Raw genomic sequence first — 9,995 nt, forward strand, 5'->3', positions numbered from 1 at the left:
TAGAAAACATTCCTATAGGAACTAAATATAAAATATCGATTTCAATCGCCAATATTTAGAAATTATGCCTATAGGGTATTACTACTCGCTGAAAAGTGTTGATACTGGACTCTTCAAACATTGTTTATTGCTTAGCCACACCACTATTAGAAAACATGTGTAATTCTGAGCATTTCCCATAATTTTTACTGCCCCTTACTGTGTAAACCACTTAGAGATCATGCTTATAGATTTTATTAACTTATAATCTATAATCTCAATAAACAACTTAGCAGTATTAGATACTCTCAAACTAGTAATTTAGAAATCATAGGTCTAAAGTGGCGCCCTGCATCTGAAACTGCTTTCATATTTGGATCATATCATATAGAAACCATATATAGAGAGCTTAGTGACTTCAATCTTCCTCGATTCTGAAACTGTCCAATGCCTAACGTAGAAATCTGTTTGAGTGCATTTGTGTCTAGTTGCGGAGGTTAACTTGAGCCTTTAACTGTCCATAAGTGCAATCCTATTTGTTTTGAATTGTCGCCTAGTTTTGATATTTTCTGAGCAACCTAAGTAAAGTCTAAAACTACCCAAAATAGAGGTCCAATGCCTCCTGGACTATAGGTATGGGACCGGTAGTGCACGCATAAGGTACGACTTATAATTGAACTAGTACGCTTTAGGTAATAACTTAAAAGATAGTAATCGGGTAGCAGGAGATGATTGTATGTGCCCGCTGAATAATACGAGTAACACCCCATCTTGAGTAAATTGGTTTGGACTCTTCTATGGACCCTTGAGTAATGTATTGAACGTGACACTCTGTTGACCCCCCAATCTTATTCCCATTTTACATTTGAATCAAGTGTTTGTATTTCCTCAAAGCCTTTTAATAAAAAAAATTCTCAAACTTCTTGCTTTCTCTGTCTTTATTTATCCGATTAATTCATATAATTCAAGTTCAGCCGGGACCCACAGTTGTGGGCCTCAAAGTGTGCCTAACACCTTCTCTTCGAGGTAATTTCGAGCCCTTACTCGATCTCTGGTGATGCAAATTAGTCAAACCTGAGTCATATGCAAATAGGTACCTTAACGCACCTTAAACCGTTAGGTGGCGACTCTTCTCTTTTAATACCTCCTAAAAAGACTTGTTGCATGTCGAAACCCAATTTTGTGAGGAAAAAAGGGTGCGACAACTTATATTACCAGAAATTATAGAAACATTTATTTTTTCCTTATGCAAATAAGAAAACTATTTCTGATCTTTGAACATGGCATAGGTTGTTCCACTATCAATTACACAAATATATTCATGATTGATCTTTGATCCAAACATAATTTGAGTATTATCCATATTCTTCAAAATGACATAAACAAAACAAATATGATAGTACATCATTATCAAAGCATAACTTTTATTTATGTACAACAATTACATAACCATATTATCTACTACAAACACCAAAAATTAAAATATTTACATCTCTACATATTCATCACCGATCACATGACTTATTTTTTCTTCCGGGAGTACAAAGTAATCAGCTACATCCAAATGCATGAATTCTAAATTATCTTCAGAAATAAAATTTGCTTCAGCATTTTTCTCAGTCTTATTTACGGAGGCTTGATACAGCTCAACCAGGTGCTTTGGCGTACGACATGTACGTGACCAGTGCCCTTTTTCCTCCACATCTATAGTATGCATTTTCTGCGTTTGCTGCTTCCACCGCTTCATGCTTATATTCCTTCCTTTTCCACTGCTGGTGGTGAGGATCAGTAATATTATCACCACATAATTTTAATTGGAAGATAATTCTGAACATAGCAGAATTATACTCACTGATAGATATAAAATCTTGTAGCCTTAAATGAGTCCAATCATAACATGCCTGTGGAAGAACGACCATCTTCAGGTGGTCATATCTAATTTTCAAATTATTTCACATTATGACTAGATCTTTAATAGTGAGATATTCCATTTTCAAGCCTTCATCAAAGTAATGGCGTAGGAATATCATTGCTTTGGCACGGTCTTAGTTTGATGCTTGATTTTTGTCCATAATGGTGTCTGCCAGATCCATCGCATCAAGATAAATTTCAGCATCAAACACCCAAGATATGTAGCTTTTGCCCGATATAACCAGGGCTACAAACTCAAGTTTAGAAAGATTTGATATTATTTAGAAAAAGAAAGTTCGTACCTCTGATACTTTCAAAGTATTTGCCCGAAATGGCAGTCTCGTGCTGATTCAAGAAGCAGAAACTGACCCTTTCCAGGGTTTATACTACTCAAGGACATGACAAGCATGTCATCGTCTATCAACCCAATCGCTTTCCTAACAAAATTTCTCAGTAGATGCCTCGTTCCATAAAGAGTATGCCTCTATAAATTGGATCTCCTACAGATTTGTAAATACTCTTTGAGATTATCATATGAGCCACTTACTAATTGTTTCACCGACAACTTTGAATCGGGGAGTTTTGGTGCATTTAGAGGAATTGTCAGACTTGGAAAATCACATCTTTCCGTTACGTTTTTGCACCTTTTACTTGATCTTATGATAATTGTGTTGAGACGATATGGCACACTTGTGCTTAACCATTTCAGAAGCTTAATTACAAAAAAAATTTATAAAATATTATTTTTCTTGCGTAAGTAATTCTGAACAAGACAGTTTCAAGAAAATATGAAACAGAAAGTGGTTTCTGCAATTTTGCTTCTCCTTTATCTTCACATATTTTCACTTCTCATGTTTCTTACTCTTATATATCCAATAGAAGAAAATAGCTCAGAAAGCCAAAAAATATTAGGACTCTTCTTTCAGAAATTTTCTATTTTACACAATTGTATCATCTAGTCGGTTTGAGATACTTAGGATTCGCCTAGTATGAGAACAAATAGCTTGTTTCATCAAAGAAAAATATCCTACATAGAAAACTATGACTACACTTCTTTACCCATCCAAAGTTAAAATACTTATATTCATAGAGCACTAAAACTCAATTCCAAAATCAATCGCTAAAAATGGATAGAGTATAATCATCAGAAATCATCAGATTAACGAGTGTATTCAATAATCAGCATCATCCCACCTCTTTTTAATTTCAAGCAAATCTACTAAAAAATGTGCTCACATCAGTATATACAACATAGTCCGAAAAACATGTGAACAGAGTAGTTATAAATATTAGTCCAAAATTAAATTTACAGATACGCAGAATTTCCGATAGACTCTCGGCTCCCTCCATCCAAGAACTCCCCACCTTGCTCTTGGGATGACTCGAACTCACAACCTCTTGGTTGTAAGTGGAGCGTGTTCACCACTAGAGCAACTCACTCTTGTCTAACCGTCCAAAACATACGGTCCGAAAAACATGTGAACAAAATAGCTATAAATATTAGTCCAAAATTAAAATTACAGATACCATAACAAGCAAAAGAACCCTAGATTGAAACGTACAGTGTAAACCCATGACTATGGAAAATTCGACATTCTGCAACTGCAATTAATAGTTACAGAAGTGCAATTAATAGCTACAAAGGCAGAAACTTATATTGATGAGAAGAAAATTCGCAATTAATAATTATAAAAGTGCAATTAATAGTTACAAAATCAGAAACTTACATTGATGAGAAGAAAACTCTAAGAATGATGTAGTTTCTTTATCAATCACATGTGACAACGACCAGACCAGTAGACAAGCAGGTGATGATGAGCAGTAACGAGATAAGGCTGAAGTTTTTTTAACATAACTCTGAATGTGTTTTGCTATCAAAATAGAGGGAAGGTTGAGGGTTTTCCTTTTTTTTGTTGGGCGGTGGGGTGGCGGGTTGAGATGTGGGTTGTGAAAAATAAAGAGCAAAAAAGTAGCGCCTTGATATTTTGTTAATTAAGATCGGATATTAAGCTTTTTAAGGGCTGAATAAAAAACCCACATTAATATGGAACAGAAAATTAGCAATTAACTACCGGAAAAAGACTGGATCGTTATAAATACACTTATTATGACCGGATTCTTATCCCTTCGTTAAGAATTAGTCGTTGAAACTCAAGTTTCTTGTAATGAGTCTCGTCTATCAATACTATATCATCAGCACCTCTCGCCTAACAAAATCTGCAAACAACATGCACCATGGCACCTCTCCTTGGATGTGCCGCATCAGCACCTCCATCGCCAGGGCAAATAGGAACGGGCTAAGGGCCGATCCCTGGTGCAACCCCTATCATAACAGGAAAGTATTCCGAGTCTCCTCCCATAGTCTTCACCAGAGTCTTCGCACCATCATACATATCATTAATCATCCTAATGTACGCTACCGGGACGCCGCTAACCTCCAAGCACCCCCACAAAACTTCCCTCAAGACTTTATCGTATATTTTTTCAAGGTCAATGAATATCATATGCAAGTCATTTTTACTCTCATTGTACTGCTCCACTAGTCTCCTCACCAAATGGATAGCTTCCGTCTTAGAACGCCCCGGCATGAATTCGAACTAGTTCTCGAAAATAGACACGATCCCCATCGCCCTAGTTTCCACCACCATCTCTCAAACCTTCATAGTATGTCTCAATAGCTTTATACCCATGTAGTTATTTCAATTTTGAATATCGCCCTTGTTCTTGTACAATGGGACCATCGTACTCCACCTTCATTCTTCAGGCATCCTCTTTGTCTTAAAAATAACATTAAGCAACGCAGTAAGCCACACCAAGCCAGCTTGGCCCGTATTCTTCCAAAATTCCACCCGAATTTCGTTTGGTCTCGTCGCTCTGCCCCTGCTCATCTTACGTATCCTTAATACGCTTACAATACCCAAAATATCTCTGACTCTCAGAGTGCTCCAACACACCCAGCATGATGCTTTTATTTCCCTCCTCGTTCAACGATTTATAGAAGTATGTCTGCCATCTTCGTCAAATATGTGCCTCATCCATCAATACTTTCTCGTCCTCGTCTTTTGCACTTCACTTGGTCCAAGTCTTGGGCCTTTCTCTCCCTTACTTTGGCCAACCAGTATAGCTTCTCATCCCTGACCTTGCCCCCAAGTTCCTCATACAAACGTCCAAAAATCGCAGTCTTGGCTGCCATAATTGCTAACTTCGCCTCTTTCTTTTCCTTCTTATAGCACTCCCGATATGTCTGTTTCTCCTCCTCGTCTTTACTTTCTACAATCTTCAAATAAGCCGCTTTCTTGGCATCCACCTTACCTTGAACATCTCCATTCCACCACCAGTACTTTTTGTGACTCCCAAAATAATCCTTCGTGACCCCTAAAATATCTCTAGCAGTTTTCCTAATGTAATCTGTTGTCGTGGTCCACATCATAGTCGCGTCCCCCCACTCCTCTATGCCCTTATAGCCAACAATCTCTCCCCCCAAACTCCTGGGATTTGTCCTTAGTCAAGTTACCCTACTTGATCCTAGGTTGCCTGCACACTGCCCTCTTCCTTTTACTTCTCTTGATCACCGGGTCCATAACCAGAAGCCTATGTTGGGTCGTGAGGTTCTCGCTCGGGATGACCATGCAATCAATGCATAAAGCTTTATCGCATTTCCTATAGAGAAGGTAATCAATCTGGGTCTTGGTCACCGTACTCCTAAAGGTGACCATGTGCTTCTCCCTCTTCGAAAAACTTGAGTTGGCTACCACCAAGTCAAAAGCACTAGCGAAATCCAACAGTGAGGTACCTTCCTCGCTTCTAACCCCAAAACCAAATCCGTCATGCACGCTATCATAGCCTCTATCATTAGCCCCAATATGGCCATTGAAGTCCCCTCCAATGAAAAGCTTCTCAGAGTGTGGGATACTACGCACCACCTTGTCCAAATCCTCCTAGAATCATCTCTTGGCCTCCTAATCCAATCCTACCTGAGGGGCGTATGCGCTAACCATGTTTACAGTAAAACCTCCAACTACAAGCTTAATACTCATCAACCTATCATTTACCGTCCTAACCTCTACCACCAACTCCCTGAGTTCCCTGTCAACTAAAATAGCTACCTCGTTCTTTCCCCCAATGCATCCTGAGTACCACAGTTTATACCCTTCTACATCACGTGTATTAGTACCCACCCATCTAGTCTCCTAGATACATGTTATGTTGATCTTACTCTTCTAGAGAATCTTACCTAACTCTATAGAATTTCCCGTCAACGTCCCTATATTCCAGGACCCAACTCTCGGCTTAAATGCATCTTTTACTCATTAAGAAGCAATATTTTAAATTACCGTACAGATGAAATTTATTGAGTATTTATTTTTAGGGAGGTGAAATGTGTAGTTTGATAAATAAAAAAAAAATTAAGATTGTGTTTTTGAATTATTTCAATGTTAAAACGTTATTAGTTGAGTTATATTTATACTATAGTAACTTTAACACTATTGGATTATTTATACTTGTAAAAACATGTCAGTTATTTTATTTTCTATGAGTTTCTTTAATTTTTTAAATTTCTTAAATTTTTAATGTATTTTTTATATTATCTTGTGTGATTATGTTATATTATTAATTTATAAATTAAAAAATTTAAAGATCTTAAGTTTTATGTCTGCTTACACCTCTCTGACACGTCCAACCTTTTAAAATAATGGTCAAAAGGATGAACCTGATTAGTATTTGGAATTTAGAAATGTAATTCAGTCCTAATTTCCTGGAATTGCTCTCCCTACACTTTTTAGGTTAGGCCAAGTTCATCACTCGTGCAAATAGCTAGATCAGAATAGGTTAATTGGCAAATTAAAGTTTTTTTGACTAAACACGTCCTAATCTTAATTTTGTTGTGCAGTATTTTTTGCAATTCATACCGAATTCTAGAGAGGCTCACTTAAAGGTTTGTTCATGATATTTCTTCGTTACGTGGACATTATAGAACCTGGTCAAGGACTGTATTCTGGGGATCTCACTCTTACTGCATTTTTATGATTATGACTAGGTTTCTTGCCCAGATTGTAGAAAACTAATATCTAGTTATTTCGTGTTGCTTGTAAATTTAGTATTTGCTGGAAATCAAAGAATCAACATACTACTATTTTCTTATTTTCAATTGAAGTCGAGCACCGTCCATCTGAAGGCGTGTATCTGAATTGATTTGGCTAGAACAAATACTGTATGATCTCTCTATGATATAGCTTATCTATCTTGGTTCACTGTGATAAAAATATTGTAACACGTATTGCTAAGAATATTATTTTCTACGAGAAAACCGAGCAAATTGAATTGAATTATCATTTTATTTTTCATATACTTATTAATGAATTTTTTTAAAACAAAAATAATTTTATTGATGAATCTTTGTGGATACAACTCTGTTTGTTCTTTCGATTCTTCTCTTTGAATTGTTCTCTGTGATTCGAGGGCTGAAAAAATATGTTTCTCGAACGTAGAATGATGCAGACTTCCTTGGAATGTATTTGACCTCCATGAAAAGGAAGAAACTCTCTTGATCACTTTGGCTTTGAGAAAGATATTATTTGATGTGTTTTTGATCGCTATGTGAATATTCCATGAATTTATAAAATTTTCGGGATGATCTCTTTGTTAATATTACATAAGCTTATGAAATTTTTGAGATTACCTATTAATGAATTGATTCCTTCAAGCTAAACTCCTTCTCACCTTCGAATTAGGTGATATTTTTAGAGAAATTTTCATAAATCACTACAGTTTAGAGCCTAGTAACTATAGTTTGCCTAATTATCATTCATAGTTACTATTCAATTGTTACTAACTTGTATCACTTGTATTCAAACGTGTTGAGAGTCAAAATCTAGATCTCCGCTATCTAAGCGAGCGCTCTAACCAACAAAGCTACAAGAGCTTATTGCTCTCTTGTTTCGGTTCAAAATAATTATTCTCTTATTTCATGAATTTGCTATAAAACTCAAATATAGTTAGGAATGCTAAATTTATTGAAAGTGTAGTTATGAATGATAAATACAGTGTAAATAGTTGATGTATCCCGTAATATTTCCATATTTTTATTAAGGTATTACCTAGATTCAACACCATGGCATCTTATTCAGGTTGGGGTTGCTAAGCCCCCTCTAACTTGAAGGGGATGCTGAAGGATTATGTCACACTCTTGTGTATTATAGTTGTACATTTACGTTGCTTGTCTTTTTGTCTACTTCATAGGAAGCGTACAATGTAGAGGTGTTCGTTGGTCGGTAAGGTATGGTATTTAAATATTTCGGTTCGGTATTTTTGGTATTTGATTTCTTAAAATGCTATACAAATACCGTACCTAATTAAATATGGTGTGGTTCGATTTTTCTCCTTTCGATTTCGGTTTATTCGGTTCGGTAACTACGGTTTATTCGGTTTGAATACTAACTAGTGCATAGAACTATAAACTTTAATATTCCTAATTAAAGTACTCAAAAGTACAAAACTGAAAATGTTTGTTGACAAAAGTTTAGTCCAAAACGAGAAAATATCAACCCAAAGAGAGAAAATTGTACATAAAGGAATAAATTTGATCATTAGCAATGACTTGTTACTTGCTTAGAGTTAATTGATGAACTTAGAGAATAAAGAAAAGTACAATTTTAAATTTTTATATTTATGTTAAAATTAATAATATGTGTATTGTGTAATATAATATATATTCCGGTACGGTATTGGTATTTTGGTATTTCATTTTAAAATATCAAATATCATACATAATACCATTTTTTTTAAAACTTAAACCAAATATCATGCCGAATATCAAAATACCGAATATCTAATACCAAAGTTTTCGATTTCGATTTCGATACGGTAATTCGATATTTACCGAATTATAGGCAACCCAATACAATGTGTTTTAATGCTAGTGCGTAGTTCAAGTCAGTAACTAGTTAATCAATGCATATATATATATATACTAAGGACATGATTGATATTTCTAGATGGAACATGATTAAATCAAGCATTTAAATTTTCCTCTTTTCTTCTCATTTCAGATCTCTATATTTCTTCCTCGTTCTAGAATCCTAGATCGATTTTCCCCATTCCATATGCAGCCATAAAGTATAAGGAAGAAACAAATAGATAATCTATAATTAGAGGCCAAAAAGTTGATAACCACAAGAACGTACGTTGTTCCTTTATTCATTTGCTTTCTTAGAAGTTAGAAACTCTCCTTCAACGGTATACTTACTTTAAAATAAGTAGAGCTTTAAAATCTATTAGTCCATGCGTTTCAATTTATGTGAACTTGTTTGACTTAACACGGAATTTAAGAAAAAAATGAAGACTTTTGGAATTTGTGGTCCTAAACAAGTTAAAAAGGGCCCCAGAGTATTTGTGTGGTTATAAAAGTTTCTCACTAAGGGTAGAATTATAAGTTTAAGCTAAATTGTTTCCAAATTTAGAAACGAGTCATTCTTTTTGGAACGAATCAAAAACAAATAGGTTCACATAAATTGAAACGGAGGGAGTACATTTTATGTATTTTTCAAACTTTATCTAATATTGGTATATCGATTCTGTTAATTGACGGTGCAAAGATATTTATACCGTCAACAAAGTTTGCATAAAGCATGTGAAATAACATAGAAAAGAAAAAAGATAGGTGCCATTGGTGTTGGTCAAATTATGATAATCGTGTATTCTCAATGTGGGATTCCGGAACCTAAATGTGATTTTTTAAGTTCAAATGACCGAAATGAGTGAAAAAAAAAAATATTGTGACCAAATTATATATAGCGTCATTTTATAAGGCGTTATACCTTAACGTCCAAAACGGACGTTAATATACAGCGCCCTTTTAAAGGGCACTATATATGAAGTTGATTAGACTGCCAAGTATATCGCAGTTTATTAAGGCGCTATATGTATAACGCCTTAATAAACAACGCTATACCCCTTCAAATATCCGTCCCTTCCCTTTCCCCCGTTACAGAATCAAAACAACCCCCCCCCCCCCTTCCCTCCCATTTTTAAAATCAAACTAGCGGTCCCCCCATTAACGACTCAAAAAAACTCGAATGGACTCAACCCGTCCCACAAAAATTAAA

At 35.4% G+C, this 9,995-nt stretch overlaps 1 protein-coding gene and 1 long non-coding RNA gene across 2 annotated transcripts; both read right to left on the minus strand.

The window, feature by feature from the left end:
- Nucleotides 1-1,364: 1,364 nt before the first annotated feature.
- Nucleotides 1,365-3,888, minus strand: LOC142177489 (uncharacterized). Its single transcript, XR_012705959.1, has 2 exons — nucleotides 3,618-3,888; nucleotides 1,365-2,390 (listed from the first exon to the last, which is right to left on the minus strand). It is a non-coding gene; the product is annotated as an uncharacterized LOC142177489 (long non-coding RNA).
- Nucleotides 3,889-4,921: 1,033 nt separating this feature from the next.
- On the minus strand, nucleotides 4,922-5,320 carry LOC142177363 (uncharacterized). The gene has a single exon (XM_075245840.1). It carries the CDS (start codon nucleotides 5,318-5,320, stop codon nucleotides 4,922-4,924), a length of 399 nt encoding a protein of 132 aa, XP_075101941.1.
- Between the last annotated feature and the right edge of the window lie 4,675 nt (nucleotides 5,321-9,995).

This window comes from Nicotiana tabacum, chromosome 23, assembly GCF_000715075.1.
Source record: "Nicotiana tabacum cultivar K326 chromosome 23, ASM71507v2, whole genome shotgun sequence".
In the NCBI taxonomy this organism is placed as follows: domain Eukaryota; kingdom Viridiplantae; phylum Streptophyta; class Magnoliopsida; order Solanales; family Solanaceae; genus Nicotiana; species Nicotiana tabacum.

Coding starts and splice junctions, on each gene's coding strand:
- LOC142177363 (XM_075245840.1), bottom strand. CDS start 5,320: ATGATGTGGACCACGACAACAGATTACATTAGGAAAACTGCTAGAGAT.